Below are 23,377 nucleotides of genomic sequence, written 5' to 3'. Positions count from 1 at the left end.
ATCGTTTTACACTGACGTTTCTGCAGCTTTGTAGATGGCAAGGACAACATTAAGGTAATTGCAGCTTTGTTTGTCATACAGGTCAGTATTACTTGGGAAATAAAGTTTGATTTAAGAATCAAATGAAAAGACATCAACCTAAAAAATAAATGATATCCTTTATTAAATATAAAATAAACATCTAATGATCATCTCTTTTTTTTAATAGTAAATTTGATCCAAAAAAACTAAAAGTTTGATTCTTTTGCAGAAGAATCCCCTTGTACAGTGCGTCCCAGATAAAACTAAACCAAGAATTATCAATGTTTTATCATAACTTACTCACAATTATAATTGATAAATGACACATATTTGGAAAGGTTAGATCCTCCTCTTTCATTTGATGCAACTCATAATAATGCATATTTCACGTATGAGTGATTAAAATCAATTTGAAGAGAGGAAGCCGAAAAGTCGTTTGGCGGGCGGTATCTGAATTTTAAGGAGAAAATCAAATTTCTAGAAAGTTGAGTTTCTGCCCTTTCATATGACACCTTATTCAGGAAAAATGAGCTAGGAATAACAAAGTTCTGTTTGTTTAAAATAATGCTTGCATTTCCATGATTTGATTAAACGAATTCATTTTCACTGGGTGCCTGCCGTATCAACAAACGAACTTCACAAAAGACTTAACTCCATTTCGTTGACAATCAGCCGTAGACGAAAGACTTCATGCATGGCTAATTGTCAACGAAACAGAGTAAAGTCTTTTGTCAATTCTGCTTTTTGCTACGGCAGGCACCCAGTGAAAATGAATTTGTTTGCTAAAATTATGAAAATGTAAGGGCTACTTTAAACAAACAGAACTTTGTGATTCCTTGCTCATTTTTCCTGATTGAGGTGTCATATGAAAGGGCAGGAACTCAACTTTCTAGAAATTTGATTTTCTCTTTGAAATTCAGATACCGCCTGCCAAACGACTTTTCGGTTTCCTTTTTTCAAATTGCTTTTAATTACTTATACGTGAAATATGCATCATAATGAGTTGCATCAAATGAAAGAGGAGGATCTAAGCTTTCCAAATATGTGTCATTTATTAATTATAAATGTGATTAAGTTATGATAAAACATCAATAAATCTCGGTTTCGCTTTTTCTGGGACGCACTGTATATCTCTACCATTTTATGTTCAATCCTGTAGTGTTGCAAGTGTTCTTTACAAGTTTGCATACATGTACGGTATATGAACTGTGTCATAGATAATAGAACTGAAAAATTTGAATGTGGTTATAACTTGAGAAGTCTTTAAGAGGAACTGTTGCTATAAATACCTGGCCAATTTTAGACTCTTTTGGGTGTCAATTTAAAGTACATCCATACTGTATTACTACAATTTTACAATTCTGGTTCCTAATATAATTGATAATATATGTGTATATGCTACCCACCGAATTTGAGTGTTATTTGTCATTGCTATATAACTCTAGAATCGTTTGAGGCCATAACTTTATTTGAGGTATAATTAGCAGCTCTTTGATAGCTCTGGGGATAATACAACTAAAATGTTATGAAGCTTCCAGAAAACTGTGGGTCTCATTATCGAGAAAATGTAGGGAAGGACATTTCCTATGGACACATGTATGAAGGTAAAAATGTGAAAATCTTGTGAAGAGATTTGAAATTAGTCTGACTCCTCGTACATTTATTCTTCCCAAATGTTATCTATCAGTTGATAGAACGCCACCTGTTGCCACATGCCCTGCGGATATCCAGCGGGAGGTTGGATTAAGTCAAACGAGTACTCAAGTCTTCTTTACTGCACCTACTGCAATAGACAACAGTGGACAAGTCCCGACAATTATTTCTCAAAGTCATTCAACAACAGATTTCTTTAACATTGGTAGCACCCAAGTTACCTGGACCTTTGCTGATGCCAATGGAAATCAAGATTCTTGCAGCTTCAATGTCATTATTGTACAAGGTCAGTATTACTGAAATAATGCTTATTTGAGTTAATGACATAAACCTGCATGAATTTTCCTCAGAAAAAAAAAAAAAAATCCTTTTGTAACTGCAAAATATCTGTATTATCGTTTTACACTGACGTTTCTGCAGCTTTGTAGATGGCAAGGACAACATTAAGGTAATTGCAGCTTTGTTTGTCATACAGGTCAGTATTACTTGGGAAATAAAGTTTGATTTAAGAATCAAATGAAAAGACATCAACCTAAAAAATAAATGATATCCTTTATTAAATATAAAATAAACATCTAATGATCATCTCTTTTTTTTAATAGAAAATTTGATCCAAAAAAACTAAAAGTTTGATTCTTTTGCAGAAGAATCCCCTTGTACAGTGCGTCCCAGATAAAACTAAACCAAGAATTATCAATGTTTTATCATAACTTACTCACAATATTAATTGATAAATGACACATATTTGGAAAGGTTAGATCCTCCTCTTTCATTTGATGCAACTCATAATAATGCATATTTCACGTATGAGTGATTAAAATCAATTTGAAGAGAGGAAGCCGAAAAGTCGTTTGGCGGGCGGTATCTGAATTTCAAGGAGAAAATCAAATTTCTAGAAAGTTGAGTTTCTGCCCTTTCATATGACACCTCATTCAGGAAAAATGAGCTAGGAATAACAAAGTTCTGTTTGTTTAAAGTAATGCTTGCATTTCCATGATTTGATTAAACGAATTTGTTTCACTGGGTGCCTGCCGTATCAACAAACGAACTTCACAAAAGACTTAACTCCGTTTCGTTGACAATCAGCCGTAGACGAAAGACTTCATGCATGGCTAATTGTCAATGAAACAGAGTAAAGTCTTTTGTCAATTCTGCTTTTTGCTACGGCAGGCACCCAGTGAAAATGAATTTGTTTGCTAAAATTATGAAAATGTAAGGGCTACTTTAAACAAACAGAACTTTGTGATTCCTTGCTCATTTTTCCTGATTGAGGTGTCATATGAAAGGGCAGGAACTCAACTTTCTAGAAATTTGATTTTCTCTTTGAAATTCAGATACCGCCTGCCAAACGACTTTTCGGTTTCCTCTTTTCAAATTGCTTTTAATTACTCATGCGTGAAATATGCATCATAATGAGTTGCATCAAATGAAAGAGGAGGATCTAAGCTTTCCAAATATGTGTCATTTATTAATTATAAATGTGATTAAGTTATGATAAAACATCAATAAATCTCGGTTTTGCTTTTTCTGGGACGCACTGTATATCTCTACCATTTTATGTTCAATCCTGTAGTGTTGCAAGTGTTCTTTACAAGTTTGCATACATGTACGGTATATGAACTGTGTCATAGATAATAGAACTGAAAAATTTGAATGTGGTTATAACTTGAGAAGTCTTTAAGAGGAACTGTTGCTATAAATACCTGGCCAATTTTAGACTCTTTTGGGTGTCAATTTAAAGTACATCCATACTGTATTACTACAATTTTACAATTCTGGTTCCTAATATAATTGATAATATATGTGTATATGCTACCCACCGAATTTGAGTGTTATTTGTCATTGCTATATAACTCTAGAATCGTTTGAGGCCATAACTTTATTTGAGGTATAATTAGCAGCTCTTTGATAGCTCTGGGGATAATACAACTAAAATGTTATGAAGCTTCCAGAAAACTGTGGGTCTCATTATCGAGAAAATGTAGGGAAGGACATTTCCTATGGACACATGTATGAAGGTAAAAATGTGAAAATCTTGTGAAGAGATTTGAAATTAGTCTGACTCCTCGTACATTTATTCTTCCCAAATGTTATCTATCAGTTGATAGAACGCCACCTGTTGCCACATGCCCTGCGGATATCCAGCGGGAGGTTGGATTAAGTCAAACGAGTACTCAAGTCTTCTTTACTGCACCTACTGCAATAGACAACAGTGGACAAGTCCCGACAATTATTTCTCAAAGTCATTCAACAACAGATTTCTTTAACATTGGTAGCACCCAAGTTACCTGGACCTTTGCTGATGCCAATGGAAATCAAGATTCTTGCAGCTTCAATGTCATTATTGTACAAGGTCAGTATTACTGAAATAATGCTTATTTGAGTTAATGACATAAACCTGCATCAATTTTCCTCAGAAAAAAAAAAAAATCCTTTTGTAACTGCAAAATATCTGTATTATCGTTTTACACTGACGTTTCTGCAGCTTTGTAGATGGCAAGGACAACATTAAGGTAATTGCAGCTTTGTTTGTCATACAGGTCAGTATTACTTGGGAAATAAAGTTTGATTTAAGAATCAAATGAAAAGACATCAACCTAAAAAATAAATGATATCCTTTATTAAATATAAAATAAACATCTAATGATCATCTCTTTTTTTTAATAGTAAATTTGATCCAAAAAAACTAAAAGTTTGATTCTTTTGCAGAAGAATCCCCTTGTACAGTGCGTCCCAGATAAAACTAAACCAAGAATTATCAATGTTTTATCATAACTTACTCACAATATAATTGATAAATGACACATATTTGGAAAGGTTAGATCCTCCTCTTTCATTTGATGCAACTCATAATAATGCATATTTCACGTATGAGTGATTAAAATCAATTTGAAGAGAGGAAGCCGAAAAGTCGTTTGGCGGGCGGTATCTGAATTTTAAGGAGAAAATCAAATTTCTAGAAAGTTGAGTTTCTGCCCTTTCATATGACACCTCATTCAGGAAAAATGAGCTAGGAATAACAAAGTTCTGTTTGTTTAAAATAATGCTTGCATTTCCATGATTTGATTAAACGAATTCATTTTCACTGGGTGCCTGCCGTATCAACAAACGAACTTCACAAAAGACTTAACTCCGTTTCGTTGACAATCAGCCGTAGACGAAAGACTTCATGCATGGCTAATTGTCAACGAAACAGAGTAAAGTCTTTTGTCAATTCTGCTTTTTGCTACGGCAGGCACCCAGTGAAAATGAATTTGTTTGCTAAAATTATGAAAATGTAAGGGCTACTTTAAACAAACAGAACTTTGTGATTCCTTGCTCATTTTTCCTGATTGAGGTGTCATATGAAAGGGCAGGAACTCAACTTTCTAGAAATTTGATTTTCTCTTTGAAATTCAGATACCGCCTGCCAAACGACTTTTCGGTTTCCTCTTTTCAAATTGCTTTTAATTACTTATGCGTGAAATATGCATCATAATGAGTTGCATCAAATGAAAGAGGAGGATCTAAGCTTTCCAAATATGTGTCATTTATTAATTATAAATGTGATTAAGTTATGATAAAACATCAATAAATCTCGGTTTCGCTTTTCTGGGACGCACTGTATATCTCTACCATTTTATGTTCAATCCTGTAGTGTTGCAAGTGTTCTTTACAAGTTTGCATACATGTACGGTATATGAACTGTGTCATAGATAATAGAACTGAAAAATTTGAATGTGGTTATAACTTGAGAAGTCTTTAAGAGGAACTGTTGCTATACATACCTGGCCAATTTTAGACTCTTTTGGGTGTCAATTTAAAGTACATCCATACTGTATTACTACAATTTTACAATTCTGGTTCCTAATATAATTATAATATATGTGTATATGCTACCCACCGAATTTGAGTGTTATTTGTCATTGCTATATAACTCTAGAATCGTTTGAGGCCATAACTTTATTTGAGGTATAATTAGCAGCTCTTTGATAGCTCTGGGGATAATACAACTAAAATGTTATGAAGCTTCCAGAAAACTGTGGGTCTCATTATCGAGAAAATGTAGGGAAGGACATTTCCTATTGACACATGTATGAAGGTAAAAATGTGAAAATCTTGTGAAGAGATTTGAAATTAGTCTGACTCCTCGTACATTTATTCTTCCCAAATGTTATCTATCAGTTGATAGAACGCCACCTGTTGCCACATGCCCTGCGGATATCCAGCGGGAGGTTGGATTAAGTCAAACGAGTACTCAAGTCTTCTTTACTGCACCTACTGCAATAGACAACAGTGGACAAGTCCCGAGAATTATTTCTCAAAGTCATTCAACAACAGATTTCTTTAACATTGGTAGCACCCAAGTTACCTGGACCTTTGCTGATGCCAATGGAAATCAAGATTCTTGCAGCTTCAATGTCATTATTGTACAAGGTCAGTATTACTGAAATAATGCTTATTTGAGTTAATGACATAAACCTGCATGAATTTTCCTCAGAAAAAAAAAAAAAATCCTTTTGTAACTGCAAAATATCTGTATTATCGTTTTACACTGACGTTTCTGCAGCTTTGTAGATGGCAAGGACAACATTAAGGTAATTGCAGCTTTGTTTGTCATACAGGTCAGTATTACTTGGGAAATAAAGCTTGATTTAAGAATCAAATGAAAAGACATCAACCTAAAAAATAAATGATATCCTTTATTAAATATAAAATAAACATCTAATGATCATCTTTTTTTTAATAGTAAATTTGATCCAAAAAAACTAAAAGTTTGATTCTTTTGCAGAAGAATCCCCTTGTACAGTGCATCCCAGATAAAACTAAACCAAGAATTATCAATGTTTTATCATAACTTACTCACAATTATAATTGATAAATGACACATATTTGGAAAGGTTAGATCCTCCTCTTTCATTTGATGCAACTCATAATAATGCATATTTCACGTATGAGTGATTAAAATCAATTTGAAGAGAGGAAGCCGAAAAGTCGTTTGGCGGGCGGTATCTGAATTTTAAGGAGAAAATCAAATTTCTAGAAAGTTGAGTTTCTGCCTTTTCATATGACACCTCATTCAGGAAAAATGAGCTAGGAATAACAAAGTTCTGTTTGTTTAAAGTAATGCTTGCATTTCCATGATTTGATTAAACGAATTTGTTTCACTGGCTGCCTGCCGTATCAACAAACGAACTTCACAAAAGACTTAACTCCGTTTCGTTGACAATCAGCCGTAGACGAAAGACTTCATGCATGGCTAATTGTCAATGAAAGAGAGTAAAGTCTTTTGTCAATTCTGCTTTTTGCTACGGCAGGCACCCAGTGAAAATGAATTTGTTTGCTAAAATTATGAAAATGTAAAGGCTACTTTAAACAAACAGAACTTTGTGATTCCTTGCTCATTTTTCCTGATTGAGGTGTCATATGAAAGGGCAGGAACTCAACTTTCTAGAAATTTGATTTTCTCTTTGAAATTCAGATACCGCCTGCCAAACGACTTTTCGGTTTCCTCTTTTCAAATTGCTTTTAATTACTTATGCGTGAAATATGCATCATAATGAGTTGCATCAAATGAAAGAGGAGGATCTAAGCTTTCCAAATATGTGTCATTTATTAATTATAAATGTGATTAAGTTATGATAAAACATCAATAAATCTCGGTTTTGCTTTTTCTGGGACGCACTGTATATCTCTACCATTTTATGTTCAATCCTGTAGTGTTGCAAGTGTTCTTTACAAGTTTGCATACATGTACGGTATATGAACTGTGTCATAGATAATAGAACTGAAAAATTTGAATGTGGTTATAACTTGAAAAGTCTTTAAGAGGAACTGTTGCTATACATACCTGGCCAATTTTAGACTCTTTTGGGTGTCAATTTAAAGTACATCCATACTGTATTACTACAATTTTACAATTCTGGTTCCTAATATAATTGATAATATATGTGTATATGCTACCCACCGAATTTGAGTGTTATTTGTCATTGCTATATAACTCTAGAATCGTTTGAGGCCATAACTTTATTTGAGGTATAATTAGCAGCTCTTTGATAGCTCTGGGGATAATACAACTAAAATGTTATGAAGCTTCCAGAAAACTGTGGGTCTCATTATCGAGAAAATGTAGGGAAGGACATTTCCTATGGACACATGTATAAAGGTAAAAATGTGAAAATCTTGTGAAGAGATTTGAAATAAGTCTGACTTCTTGTACATTTATTCTTCCCAAATGTTATCTATCAGTTGATAGAACGCCACCTGTTGCCACATGCCCTGCGGATATCCAGCGGGAGGTTGGATTAAGTCAAACGAGTACTCAAGTCTTCTTTACTGCACCTACTGCAATAGACAACAGTGGACAAGTCCCGACAATTATTTCTCAAAGTCATTCAACAACAGATTTCTTTAACATTGGTAGCACCCAAGTTACCTGGACCTTTGCTGATGCCAATGGAAATCAAGATTCTTGCAGCTTCAATGTCATTATTGTACAAGGTCAGTATTACTGAAATAATGCTTATTTGAGTTAATGACATAAACCTGCATCAATTTTTCTCAGAAAAAAAAAAAAAATCCTTTTGTAACTGCAAAATATCTGTATTATCGTTTTACACTGACGTTTCTGCAGCTTTGTAGATGGCAAGGACAACATTAAGGTAATTGCAGCTTTGTTTGTCATACAGGTCAGTATTACTTGGGAAATAAAGCTTGATTTAAGAATCAAATGAAAAGACATCAACCTAAAAAATAAATGATATCCTTTATTAAATATAAAATAAACATCTAATGATCTTTTTTTTTTTTTAATAGTAAATTTGATCCAAAAAAACTAAAAGTTTGATTCTTTTGCAGAAGAATCCCCTTGTACAGTGCGTCCCAGATGAAACGAAACCAAGAATTATCAATGTTTTATCATAACTTACTCACAATTATAATTGATAAATGACACATATTTGGAAAGGTTAGATCCTCCTCTTTCATTTGATGCAACTCATAATAATGCATATTTCACGTATGAGTGATTAAAATCAATTTGAAGAGAGGAAGCCGAAAAGTCGTTTGGCGGGCGGTATCTGAATTTCAAGGAGAAAATCCAATTTCTAGAAAGTTGAGTTTCTGCCCTTTCATATGACACCTCATTCAGGAAAAATGAGCTAGGAATAACAAAGTTCTGTTTGTTTAAAGTAATGCTTGCATTTCCATGATTTGATTAAACGAATGTGTTTCACTGGCTGCCTGCCGTATCAACAAACAAACTTCACAAAAGACTTAACTCCGTTTCGTTGACAATCAGCCGTAGACGAAAGACTTCATGCATGGCTAATTGTCAATGAAAGAGAGTAAAGTCTTTTGTCAATTCTGCTTTTTGCTACGGCAGGCACCCAGTGAAAATGAATTTGTTTGCTAAAATTATGAAAATGTAAGGGCTACTTTAAACAAACAGAACTTTGTGATTCCTTGCTCATTTTTCCTGATTGAGGTGTCATATGAAAGGGCAGGAACTCAACTTTCTAGAAATTTGATTTTCTCTTTGAAATTCAGATACCGCCTGCCAAACGACTTTTCGGTTTCCTCTTTTCAAATTGCTTTTAATTACTTATGCGTGAAATATGCATCATAATGAGTTGCATCAAATGAAAGAGGAGGATCTAAGCTTTCCAAATATGTGTCAGTTATTAATTATAAATGTGATTAAGTTATGATAAAACATCAATAAATCTCGGTTTTGCTTTTTCTGGGACGCACTGTATATCTCTACCATTTTATGTTCAATCCTGTAGTGTTGCAAGTGTTCTTTACAAGTTTGCATACATGTACGGTATATGAACTGTGTCATAGATAATAGAACTGAAAAATTTGAATGTGGTTATAACTTGAAAAGTCTTTAAGAGGAACTGTTGCTATACATACCTGGCCAATTTTAGACTCTTTTGGGTGTCAATTTAAAGTACATCCATACTGTATTACTACAATTTTACAATTCTGGTTCCTAATATAGTTGATAATATATGTGTATATGCTACCCACCGAATTTGAGTGTTATTTGTCATTGCTATATAACTCTAGAATCGTTTGAGGCCATAACTTTATTTGAGGTATAATTAGCAGCTCTTTGATAGCTCTGGGGATAATACAACTAAAATGTTATGAAGCTTCCAGAAAACTGTGGGTCTCATTATCGAGAAAATGTAGGGAAGGACATTTCCTATTGACACATGTATGAAGGTAAAAATGTGAAAATCTTGTGAAGAGATTTGAAATTAGTCTGACTCCTCGTACATTTATTCTTCCCAAATGTTATCTATCAGTTGATAGAACGCCACCTGTTGCCACATGCCCTGCGGATATCCAGCGGGAGGTTGGATTAAGTCAAACGAGTACTCAAGTCTTCTTTACTGCACCTACTGCAATAGACAACAGTGGACAAGTCCCGACAATTATTTCTCAAAGTCATTCAACAACAGATTTCTTTAACATTGGTAGCACCCAAGTTACCTGGACCTTTGCTGATGCCAATGGAAATCAAGATTCTTGCAGCTTCAATGTCATTATTGTACAAGGTCAGTATTACTGAAATAATGCTTATTTGAGTTAATGACATAAACCTGCATGAATTTTCCTCAGAAAAAAAAAAAAATCCTTTTGTAACTGCAAAATATCTGTATTATCTGTATTATATGTAATGCTTGCATTTCCATGATTCGATTAAACGAATTTGTTTCACTGGCTGCCTGCCTTATCAACAAACGAACTTCACAAAAGACTTAACTCCGTTTCGTTGACAATCAGCCGTAGACGAAAGACTTCATGCATGGCTAATTGTCAATGAAACAGAGTAAAGTCTTTTGTCAATACGCTTTTTGCTACGGCAGGCACCCAGTGAAAATGAATTTGTTTGCTAAAATTATGAAAATGTAAGGGCTACTTTAAACAAACAGAACTTTGTCATTCCTTGCTCATTTTTCCTGATTGAGGTGTCATATGAAAGGGCAGGAACTCAACTTTCTAGAAATTTGATTTTCTCTTTGAAATTCAGATACCGCCTGCCAAACGACTTTTCGGTTTCCTCTTTTCAAATTGCTTTTAATTACTTATGCGTGAAATATGCATCATAATGAGTTGCATCAAATGAAAGAGGAGGATCTAAGCTTTCCAAATATGTGTCATTTATTAATTATAAATGTGATTAAGTTATGATAAAACATCAATAAATCTCGGTTTTGCTTTTTCTGGGACGCACTGTATATCTCTACCATTTTATGTTCAATCCTGTAGTGTTGCAAGTGTTCTTTACAAGTTTGCATACATGTACGGTATATGAACTGTGTCATAGATAATAGAACTGAAAAATTTGAATGTGGTTATAACTTGAAAAGTCTTTAAGAGGAACTGTTGCTATACATACCTGGCCAATTTTAGACTCTTTTGGGTGTCAATTTAAAGTACATCCATACTGTATTACTACAATTTTACAATTCTGGTTCCTAATATAATTGATAATATATGTGTATATGCTACCCACCGAATTTGAGTGTTATTTGTCATTGCTATATAACTCTAGAATCGTTTGAGGCCATAACTTTATTTGAGGTATAATTAGCAGCTCTTTGATAGCTCTGGGGATAATACAACTAAAATGTTATGAAGCTTCCAGAAAACTGTGGGTCTCATTATCGAGAAAATGTAGGGAAGGACATTTCCTATGGACACATGTATGAAGGTAAAAATGTGAAAATCTTGTGAAGAGATTTGAAATAAGTCTGACTTCTTGTACATTTATTCTTCCCAAATGTTATCTATCAGTTGATAGAACGCCACCTGTTGCCACATGCCCTGCGGATATCCAGCGGGAGGTTGGATTAAGTCAAACGAGTACTCAAGTCTTCTTTACTGCACCTACTGCAATAGACAACAGTGGACAAGTCCCGACAATTATTTCTCAAAGTCATTCAACAACAGATTTCTTTAACATTGGTAACACCCAAGTTACCTGGACCTTTGCTGATGCCAATGGAAATCAAGATTCTTGCAGCTTCAATGTCATTATTGTACAAGGTCAGTATTACTGAAATAATGCTTATTTGAGTTGATGACATAAACCTGCATGAATTTTCCTCAGAAAAAAAAAAAAAATCCTTTTGTAACTGCAAAATATCTGTATTATTGTTTTACACTGACGTTTCTGCAGCTTTGTAGATGGCAAGGACAACATTAAGGTAATTGCAGCTTTGTTTGTCATACAGGTCAGTATTACTTGGGAAATAAAGCTTGATTTAAGAATCAAATGAAAAGACATCAACCTAAAAAATAAATGATATCCTTTATTAAATATAAAATAAACATCTAATGATCTTTTTTTTTTTTAAATAGTAAATTTGATCCAAAAAAACTAAAAGTTTGATTCTTTTGCAGAAGAATCCCCTTGTACAGTGCGTCCCAGATGAAACGAAACCAAGAATTATCAATGTTTTATCATAACTTACTCACAATTATAATTGATAAATGACACATATTTGGAAAGGTTAGATCCTCCTCTTTCATTTGATGCAACTCATAATAATGCATATTTCACGTATGAGTGATTAAAATCAATTTGAAGAGAGGAAGCCGAAAAGTCGTTTGGCGGGCGGTATCTGAATTTCAAGGAGAAAATCAAATTTCTAGAAAGTTGAGTTTCTGCCCTTTCATATGACACCTCATTCAGGAAAAATGAGCTAGGAATAACAAAGTTCTGTTTGTTTAAAGTAATGCTTGCATTTCCATGATTTGATTAAACGAATTTGTTTCACTGGCTGCCTGCCGTATCAACAAACGAACTTCACAAAAGACTTAACTCCGTTTCGTTGACAATCAGCCATAGACGAAAGACTTCATGCATGGCTAATTGTCAATGAAACAGAGTAAAGTCTTTTGTCAATTCTGCTTTTTGCTACGGCAGGCACCCAGTGAAAATGAATTTGTTTGCTAAAATTATGAAAATGTAAGGGCTACTTTAAACGAACAGAACTTTGTGATTCCTTGCTCATTTTTCCTGATTGAGGTGTCATATGAAAGGGCAGGAACTCAACTTTCTAGAAATTTGATTTTCTCTTTGAAATTCAGATACCGCCTGCCAAACGACTTTTCGGTTTCCTCTTTTCAAATTGCTTTTAATTACTTATGCGTGAAATATGCATCATAATGAGTTGCATCAAATGAAAGAGGAGGATCTAAGCTTTCCAAATATGTGTCATTTATTAATTATAAATGTGATTAAGTTATGATAAAACATCAATAAATCTCGGTTTTGCTTTTTCTGGGACGCACTGTATATCTCTACCATTTTATGTTCAATCCTGTAGTGTTGCAAGTGTTCTTTACAAGTTTGCATACATGTACGGTATATGAACTGTGTCATAGATAATAGAACTGAAAAATTTGAATGTGGTTATAACTTGAAAAGTCTTTAAGAGGAACTGTTGCTATACATACCTGGCCAATTTTAGACTCTTTTGGGTGTCAATTTAAAGTACATCCATACTGTATTACTACAATTTTACAATTCTGGTTCCTAATATAATTGATAATATATGTGTATATGCTACCCACCGAATTTGAGTGTTATTTGTCATTGCTATATAACTCTAGAATCGTTTGAGGCCATAACTTTATTTGAGGTATAATTAGCAGCTCTTTGATAGCTCTGGGGATAATACAACTAAAATGTTATGAAGCTTCCAGAAAACTGGGTCTCATTATCGAGAAAATGTAGGGAAGGACATTTCCTATGGACACATGTATGAAGGTAAAAATGTGAAAATCTTGTGAAGAGATTTGAAATAAGTCTGACTTCTTGTACATTTATTCTTCCCAAATGTTATCTATCAGTTGATAGAACGCCACCTGTTGCCACATGCCCTGCGGATATCCAGCGGGAGGTTGGATTAAGTCAAACGAGTACTCAAGTCTTCTTTACTGCACCTACTGCAATAGACAACAGTGGACAAGTCCCGACAATTATTTCTCAAAGTCATTCAACAACAGATTTCTTTAACATTGGTAACACCCAAGTTACCTGGACCTTTGCTGATGCCAATGGAAATCAAGATTCTTGCAGCTTCAATGTCATTATTGTACAAGGTCAGTATTACTGAAATAATGCTTATTTGAGTTAATGACATAAACCTGCATGAATTTTCCTCAGAAAAAAAAAAAAAATCCTTTTGTAACTGCAAAATATCTGTATTATTGTTTTACACTGACGTTTCTGCAGCTTTGTAGATGGCAAGGACAACATTAAGGTAATTGCAGCTTTGTTTGTCATACAGGTCAGTATTACTTGGGAAATAAAGCTTGATTTAAGAATCAAATGAAAAGACATCAACCTAAAAAATAAATGATATCCTTTATTAAATATAAAATAAACATCTAATGATCTTTTTTTTTTTAAATAGTAAATTTGATCCAAAAAAACTAAAAGTTTGATTCTTTTGCAGAAGAATCCCCTTGTACAGTGCGTCCCAGATGAAACGAAACCAAGAATTATCAATGTTTTATCATAACTTACTCACAATTATAATTGATAAATGACACATATTTGGAAAGGTTAGATCCTCCTCTTTCATTTGATGCAACTCATAATAATGCATATTTCACGTATGAGTGATTAAAATCAATTTGAAGAGAGGAAGCCGAAAAGTCGTTTGGCGGGCGGTATCTGAATTTCAAGGAGAAAATCAAATTTCTAGAAAGTTGAGTTTCTGCCCTTTCATATGACACCTCATTCAGGAAAAATGAGCTAGGAATAACAAAGTTCTGTTTGTTTAAAGTAATGCTTGCATTTCCATGATTTGATTAAACGAATTTGTTTCACTGGCTGCCTGCCGTATCAACAAACGAACTTCACAAAAGACTTAACTCCGTTTCGTTGACAATCAGCCATAGACGAAAGACTTCATGCATGGCTAATTGTCAATGAAACAGAGTAAAGTCTTTTGTCAATTCTGCTTTTTGCTACGGCAGGCACCCAGTGAAAATGAATTTGTTTGCTAAAATTATGAAAATGTAAGGGCTACTTTAAACGAACAGAACTTTGTGATTCCTTGCTCATTTTTCCTGATTGAGGTGTCATATGAAAGGGCAGGAACTCAACTTTCTAGAAATTTGATTTTCTCTTTGAAATTCAGATACCGCCTGCCAAACGACTTTTCGGTTTCCTCTTTTCAAATTGCTTTTAATTACTTATGCGTGAAATATGCATCATAATGAGTTGCATCAAATGAAAGAGGAGGATCTAAGCTTTCCAAATATGTGTCATTTATTAATTATAAATGTGATTAAGTTATGATAAAACATCAATAAATCTCGGTTTTGCTTTTTCTGGGACGCACTGTATATCTCTACCATTTTATGTTCAATCCTGTAGTGTTGCAAGTGTTCTTTACAAGTTTGCATACATGTACGGTATATGAACTGTGTCATAGATAATAGAACTGAAAAATTTGAATGTGGTTATAACTTGAAAAGTCTTTAAGAGGAACTGTTGCTATACATACCTGGCCAATTTTAGACTCTTTTGGGTGTCAATTTAAAGTACATCCATACTGTATTACTACAATTTTACAATTCTGGTTCCTAATATAATTGATAATATATGTGTATATGCTACCCACCGAATTTGAGTGTTATTTGTCATTGCTATATAACTCTAGAATCGTTTGAGGCCATAACTTTATTTGAGGTATAATTAGCAGCTCTTTGATAGCTCTGGGGATAATACAACTAAAATGTTATGAAGCTTCCAGAAAACTGGGTCTCATTATCGAGAAAATGTAGGGAAGGACATTTCCTATGGACACATGTATGAAGGTAAAAATGTGAAAATCTTGTGAAGAGATTTGAAATAAGTCTGACTTCTTGTACATTTATTCTTCCCAAATGTTATCTATCAGTTGATAGAACGCCACCTGTTGCCACATGCCCTGCGGATATCCAGCGGGAGGTTGGATTAAGTCAAACGAGTACTCAAGTCTTCTTTACTGCACCTACTGCAATAGACAACAGTGGACAAGTCCCGACAATTATTTCTCAAAGTCATTCAACAACAGATTTCTTTAACATTGGTAACACCCAAGTTACCTGGACCTTTGCTGATGCCAATGGAAATCAAGATTCTTGCAGCTTCAATGTCATTATTGTACAAGGTCAGTATTACTGAAATAATGCTTATTTGAGTTAATGACATAAACCTGCATGAATTTTCCTCAGAAAAAAAAAAAAAATCCTTTTGTAACTGCAAAATATCTGTATTATTGTTTTACACTGACGTTTCTGCAGCTTTGTAGATGGCAAGGACAACATTAAGGTAATTGCAGCTTTGTTTGTCATACAGGTCAGTATTACTTGGGAAATAAAGCTTGATTTAAGAATCAAATGAAAAGACATCAACCTAAAAAATAAATGATATCCTTTATTAAATATAAAATAAACATCTAATGATCTTTTTTTTTTTAAATAGTAAATTTGATCCAAAAAAACTAAAAGTTTGATTCTTTTGCAGAAGAATCCCCTTGTACAGTGCGTCCCAGATGAAACGAAACCAAGAATTATCAATGTTTTATCATAACTTACTCACAATTATAATTGATAAATGACACATATTTGGAAAGGTTAGATCCTCCTCTTTCATTTGATGCAACTCATAATAATGCATATTTCACGTATGAGTGATTAAAATCAATTTGAAGAGAGGAAGCCGAAAAGTCGTTTGGCGGGCGGTATCTGAATTTCAAGGAGAAAATCAAATTTCTAGAAAGTTGAGTTTCTGCCCTTTCATATGACACCTCATTCAGGAAAAATGAGCTAGGAATAACAAAGTTCTGTTTGTTTAAAGTAATGCTTGCATTTCCATGATTTGATTAAACGAATTTGTTTCACTGGCTGCCTGCCGTATCAACAAACGAACTTCACAAAAGACTTAACTCCGTTTCGTTGACAATCAGCCATAGACGAAAGACTTCATGCATGGCTAATTGTCAATGAAACAGAGTAAAGTCTTTTGTCAATTCTGCTTTTTGCTACGGCAGGCACCCAGTGAAAATGAATTTGTTTGCTAAAATTATGAAAATGTAAGGGCTATTTTAAACGAACAGAACTTTGTGATTCCTTGCTCATTTTTCCTGATTGAGGTGTCATATGAAAGGGCAGGAACTCAACTTTCTAGAAATTTGATTTTCTCTTTGAAATTCAGATACCGCCTGCCAAACGACTTTTCGGTTTCCTCTTTTCAAATTGCTTTTAATTACTTATGCGTGAAATATGCATCATAATGAGTTGCATCAAATGAAAGAGGAGGATCTAAGCTTTCCAAATATGTGTCATTTATTAATTATAAATGTGATTAAGTTATGATAAAACATCAATAAATCTCGGTTTTGCTTTTTCTGGGACGCACTGTATATCTCTACCATTTTATGTTCAATCCTGTAGTGTTGCAAGTGTTCTTTACAAGTTTGCATACATGTACGGTATATGAACTGTGTCATAGATAATAGAACTGAAAAATTTGAATGTGGTTATAACTTGAAAAGTCTTTAAGAGGAACTGTTGCTATACATACCTGGCCAATTTTAGACTCTTTTGGGTGTCAATTTAAAGTACATCCATACTGTATTACTACAATTTTACAATTCTGGTTCCTAATATAATTGATAATATATGTGTATATGCTACCCACCGAATTTGAGTGTTATTTGTCATTGCTATATAACTCTAGAATCGTTTGAGGCCATAACTTTATTTGAGGTATAATTAGCAGCTCTTTGATAGCTCTGGGGATAATACAACTAAAATGTTATGAAGCTTCCAGAAAACTGGGTCTCATTATCGAGAAAATGTAGGGAAGGACATTTCCTATGGACACATGTATGAAGGTAAAAATGTGAAAATCTTGTGAAGAGATTTGAAATAAGTCTGACTTCTTGTACATTTATTCTTCCCAAATGTTATCTATCAGTTGATAGAACGCCACCTGTTGCCACATGCCCTGCGGATATCCAGCGGGAGGTTGGATTAAGTCAAACGAGTACTCAAGTCTTCTTTACTGCACCTACTGCAATAGACAACAGTGGACAAGTCCCGACAATTATTTCTCAAAGTCATTCAACAACAGATTTCTTTAACATTGGTAACACCCAAGTTACCTGGACCTTTGCTGATGCCAATGGAAATCAAGATTCTTGCAGCTTCAATGTCATTATTGTACAAGGTCAGTATTACTGAAATAATGCTTATTTGAGTTAATGACATAAACCTGCATGAATTTTCCTCAGAAAAAAAAAAAAAATCCTTTTGTAACTGCAAAATATCTGTATTATTGTTTTACACTGACGTTTCTGCAGCTTTGTAGATGGCAAGGACAACATTAAGGTAATTGCAGCTTTGTTTGTCATACAGGTCAGTATTACTTGGGAAATAAAGCTTGATTTAAGAATCAAATGAAAAGACATCAACCTAAAAAATAAATGATATCCTTTATTAAATATAAAATAAACATCTAATGATCTTTTTTTTTTTTAAATAGTAAATTTGATCCAAAAAAACTAAAAGTTTGATTCTTTTGCAGAAGAATCCCCTTGTACAGTGCGTCCCAGATGAAACGAAACCAAGAATTATCAATGTTTTATCATAACTTACTCACAATTATAATTGATAAATGACACATATTTGGAAAGGTTAGATCCTCCTCTTTCATTTGATGCAACTCATAATAATGCATATTTCACGTATGAGTGATTAAAATCAATTTGAAGAGAGGAAGCCGAAAAGTCGTTTGGCGGGCGGTATCTGAATTTCAAGGAGAAAATCAAATTTCTAGAAAGTTGAGTTTCTGCCCTTTCATATGACACCTCATTCAGGAAAAATGAGCTAGGAATAACAAAGTTCTGTTTGTTTAAAGTAATGCTTGCATTTCCATGATTTGATTAAACGAATTTGTTTCACTGGCTGCCTGCCGTATCAACAAACGAACTTCACAAAAGACTTAACTCCGTTTCGTTGACAATCAGCCATAGACGAAAGACTTCATGCATGGCTAATTGTCAATGAAACAGAGTAAAGTCTTTTGTCAATTCTGCTTTTTGCTACGGCAGGCACCCAGTGAAAATGAATTTGTTTGCTAAAATTATGAAAATGTAAGGGCTATTTTAAACGAACAGAACTTTGTGATTCCTTGCTCATTTTTCCTGATTGAGGTGTCATATGAAAGGGCAGGAACTCAACTTTCTAGAAATTTGATTTTCTCTTTGAAATTCAGATACCGCCTGCCAAACGACTTTTCGGTTTCCTCTTTTCAAATTGCTTTTAATTACTTATGCGTGAAATATGCATCATAATGAGTTGCATCAAATGAAAGAGGAGGATCTAAGCTTTCCAAATATGTGTCATTTATTAATTATAAATGTGATTAAGTTATGATAAAACATCAATAAATCTCGGTTTTGCTTTTTCTGGGACGCACTGTATATCTCTACCATTTTATGTTCAATCCTGTAGTGTTGCAAGTGTTCTTTACAAGTTTGCATACATGTACGGTATATGAACTGTGTCATAGATAATAGAACTGAAAAATTTGAATGTGGTTATAACTTGAAAAGTCTTTAAGAGGAACTGTTGCTATACATACCTGGCCAATTTTAGACTCTTTTGGGTGTCAATTTAAAGTACATCCATACTGTATTACTACAATTTTACAATTCTGGTTCCTAATATAACTGATAATATATGTGTATATGCTACCCACCGAATTTGAGTGTTATTTGTCATTGCTATATAACTCTAGAATCGTTTGAGGCCATAACTTTATTTGAGGTATAATTAGCAGCTCTTTGATAGCTCTGGGGATAATACAACTAAAATGTTATGAAGCTTCCAGAAAACTGGGTCTCATTATCGAGAAAATGTAGGGAAGGACATTTCCTATGGACACATGTATGAAGGTAAAAATGTGAAAATCTTGTGAAGAGATTTGAAATAAGTCTGACTTCTTGTACATTTATTCTTCCCAAATGTTATCTATCAGTTGATAGAACGCCACCTGTTGCCACATGCCCTGCGGATATCCAGCGGGAGGTTGGATTAAGTCAAACGAGTACTCAAGTCTTCTTTACTGCACCTACTGCAATAGACAACAGTGGACAAGTCCCGACAATTATTTCTCAAAGTCATTCAACAACAGATTTCTTTAACATTGGTAACACCCAAGTTACCTGGACCTTTGCTGATGCCAATGGAAATCAAGATTCTTGCAGCTTCAATGTCATTATTGTACAAGGTCAGTATTTCTGAAATAATGCTTATTATAGTTAATGACATAAACCTGCATGAATTTTCCTCAGAAAAAAAAAAAAAATCCTTTTGTAACTGCAAAATATCTGTATTATCGTTTTACACTGACGTTTCTGCAGCTTTGTAGATGGCAAGGACAACATTAAGGTAATTGCAGCTTTGTTTGTCATACAGGTCAGTATTACTTGGGAAATAAAGCTTGATTTAAGAATCAAATGAAAAGACATCAACCTAAAAAATAAATGATATCCTTTATTAAATATAAAATAAACATCTAATGATCTTTTTTTTTTTTAATAGTAAATTTGATCCAAAAAAACTAAAAGTTTGATTCTTTTGCAGAAGAATCCCCTTGTACAGTGCGTCCCAGATGAAACGAAACCAAGAATTATCAATGTTTTATCATAACTTACTCACAATTATAATTGATAAATGACACATATTTGGAAAGGTTAGATCCTCCTCTTTCATTTGATGCAACTCATAATAATGCATATTTCACGTATGAGTGATTAAAATCAATTTGAAGAGAGGAAGCCGAAAAGTCGTTTGGCGGGCGGTATCTGAATTTCAAGGAGAAAATCAAATTTCTAGAAAGTTGAGTTTCTGCCCTTTCATATGACACCTCATTCAGGAAAAATGAGCTAGGAATAACAAAGTTCTATTTGTTTAAAGTAATGCTTGCATTTCCATGATTTGATTAAACGAATTTGTTTCACTGGCTGCCTGCCGTATCAACAAACGAACTTCACAAAAGACTTAACTCCGTTTCGTTGACAATCAGCCGTAGACGAAAGACTTCATGCATGGCTAATTGTCAATGAAACAGAGTAAAGTCTTTTGTCAATTCTGCTTTTTGCTACGGCAGGCACCCAGTGAAAATGAATTTGTTTGCTAAAATTATGAAAATGTAAGGGCTACTTCAAACAAACAGAACTTTGTGATTCCTTGCTCATTTTTCCTGATTGAGGTGTCATATGAAAGGGCAGGAACTCAACTTTCTAGAAATTTGATTTTCTCTTTGAAATTCAGATACCGCCTGCCAAACGTCTTTTCGGTTTCCTCTTTTCAAATTGCTTTTAATTACTTATGCGTGAAATATGCATCATAATGAGTTGCATCAAATGAAAGAGGAGGATCTAAGCTTTCCAAATATGTGTCATTTATTAATTATAAATGTGATTAAGTTATGATAAAACATCAATAAATCTCGGTTTTGCTTTTTCTGGGACGCACTGTATATCTCTACCATTTTATGTTCAATCCTGTAGTGTTGCAAGTGTTCTTTACAAGCTTGCATACATGTACGGTATATGAACTGTGTCATAGATAATAGAACTGAAAAATTTGAATGTGGTTATAACTTGAAAAGTCTTTAAGAGGAACTGTTGCTATACATACCTGGCCAATTTTAGACTCTTTTGGGTGTCAATTTAAAGTACATCCATACTGTATTACTACAATTTTACAATTCTGGTCCCTAATATAACTGATAATATATGTGTATATGCTACCCACCAAATTTGAGTGTTATTTGTCATTGCTATATAACTCTAGAATCGTTTGAGGCCATAACTTTATTTGAGGTATAATTAGCAGCTCTTTGATAGCTCTGGGGATAATACAACTAAAATGTTATGAAGCTTCCAGAAAACTGTGGGTCTCATTATCAAGAAAATGTAGGGAAGGACATTTCCTATGGACACATGTATGAAGGTAAAAATGTGAAAATCTTGTGAAGAGATTTGAAATTAGTCTGACTCCTCGTACATTTATTCTTCCCAAATGTTATCTATCAGTTGATAGAACGCCACCTGTTGCCACATGCCCTGCGGATATCCAGCGGGAGGTTGGATTAAGTCAAACGAGGACTCAAGTCTTCTTTACTGCACCTACTGCAATAGACAACAGTGGACAAGTCCCGACAATTATTTCTCAAAGTCATTCAACAACAGATTTCTTTGACCTTGGTAACACCCAAGTTACCTGGACCTTTGCTGATGCCAATGGAAATCAAGATTCTTGCAGCTTCAATGTCATTATTGTTCAAGGTCAGTATTACTCAAATAATGCTTATTTGAGTTAATGACATAAACCTGCATGAATTTTCCTCAGAAATAAAAAAAAATCCTTTTGTAACTGCAAAATATCTGTATTATCGGTTTACACTAACGTTTCTGCAGCTTTGTAGATGGCAAGGACAACATTAAGGTAATTGCAGCTTTGTTTGTCATACAGGTCAGTATTACTTGGGAAATAAAGCTTGATTTTAGAATCAAATGAAAAGACATCAACCTAAAAAATAAATGATACCCTTTATAAATATAAAATAAACATCTAATGATCATCTCTTTTTTTTAAAAGTAAATTTGATCCAAAAAAACTAAAAGTTTGATTCTTTTGCAGAAGAATCACCTTGTACAGTGCATCCCAGATGAAACGAAACCAAGAATTATCGATGTTTTATCATAACTTACTCACAATTATAATTGATAAATGACATATATTTGGAAAGGTTAGATCCTCCTCTTTCATTTGATGCAACTCATAATAATGCATATTTCACGTATGAGTGATTTAAATCAATTTGAAGAGAGGAAGCCGAAAAGTCGTTTGGCGGGCGGTATCTGAATTTCAAGGAGAAAATCAAATTTCTAGAAAGTTGAGTTTCTGCCCTTTCATATGACACCTCATTTAGGAAAAATGAGCTAGGAATAACAAAGTTCTGTTTGTTTAAAGTAATGCTTGCATTTCCATGATTTGATGAAACGAATTCGTTTTAACTGGCTGCCTGCCGTATCAACGAACGAACTTCACAAAAGACTGAACTCCGTTTCGTTGACAATCAGCCGTAGACGAAAGACTTCATGCATGGCTAATTGTCAATGAAACAGAGTAAAGTCTTTTGTCAATTCTGCTTTTTGCTACGGCAGGCACCCAGTGAAAATGAATTTGTTTGCTAAAATTATGAAAATGTAAGGGCTACTTTAAACAAACAGAACTTTGTGATTCCTTGCTCATTTTTCCTGATTGAGGTGTCATATGAAAGGGCAGGAACTCAACTTTCTAGAAATTTGATTTTCTCTTTGAAATTCAGATACCGCCTGCCAAACGTCTTTTCGGTTTCCTCTTTTCAAATTGCTTTTAATTACTTATGCGTGAAATATGCATCATAATGAGTTGCATCAAATGAAAGAGGAGGATCTAAGCTTTCCAAATATGTGTCATTTATTAATTATAAATGTGATTAAGTTATGATAAAACATCAATAAATCTCGGTTTTGCTTTTTCTGGGACGCACTGTATATCTCTACCATTTTATGTTCAATCCTGTAGTGTTGCAAGTGTTCTTTACAAGTTTGCATACATGTACGGTATATGAACTGTGTCACAG

The 23,377-nt window shown here is 33.9% G+C and overlaps 1 protein-coding gene across 7 annotated transcripts in view; it reads left to right on the top strand.

The window, feature by feature from the left end:
• The window catches only part of LOC587453 (mucin-17), a 151,038-nt gene that overhangs the window by 36,999 nt on the left and 90,662 nt on the right, over positions 1-23,377 (top strand). For all 7 annotated transcript variants that reach the window (XM_030975375.1, XM_030975374.1, XM_030975373.1 and 4 more), the window contains 11 exons: positions 1,709-1,960; positions 3,776-4,027; positions 5,839-6,090; positions 7,903-8,154; positions 9,969-10,220; positions 11,464-11,715; positions 13,528-13,779; positions 15,591-15,842; positions 17,654-17,905; positions 19,718-19,969; positions 21,783-22,034. In XM_030975375.1, coding sequence (XP_030831235.1) covers positions 1,709-1,960; positions 3,776-4,027; positions 5,839-6,090; positions 7,903-8,154; positions 9,969-10,220; positions 11,464-11,715; positions 13,528-13,779; positions 15,591-15,842; positions 17,654-17,905; positions 19,718-19,969; positions 21,783-22,034 — 2,772 coding nt within the window. The remainder of the gene's footprint in view (positions 1-1,708; positions 1,961-3,775; positions 4,028-5,838; positions 6,091-7,902; positions 8,155-9,968; positions 10,221-11,463; positions 11,716-13,527; positions 13,780-15,590; positions 15,843-17,653; positions 17,906-19,717; positions 19,970-21,782; positions 22,035-23,377) is intronic.

The sequence above is a fragment of the Strongylocentrotus purpuratus genome, unplaced genomic scaffold (genome assembly GCF_000002235.5).
Source record: "Strongylocentrotus purpuratus isolate Spur 01 unplaced genomic scaffold, Spur_5.0 spur5_scaffold_8, whole genome shotgun sequence".
Taxonomy (NCBI): Eukaryota; Metazoa; Echinodermata; class Echinoidea; order Camarodonta; family Strongylocentrotidae; genus Strongylocentrotus; species Strongylocentrotus purpuratus.
This window is presented reverse-complemented; position numbering and strand designations above follow the sequence as displayed.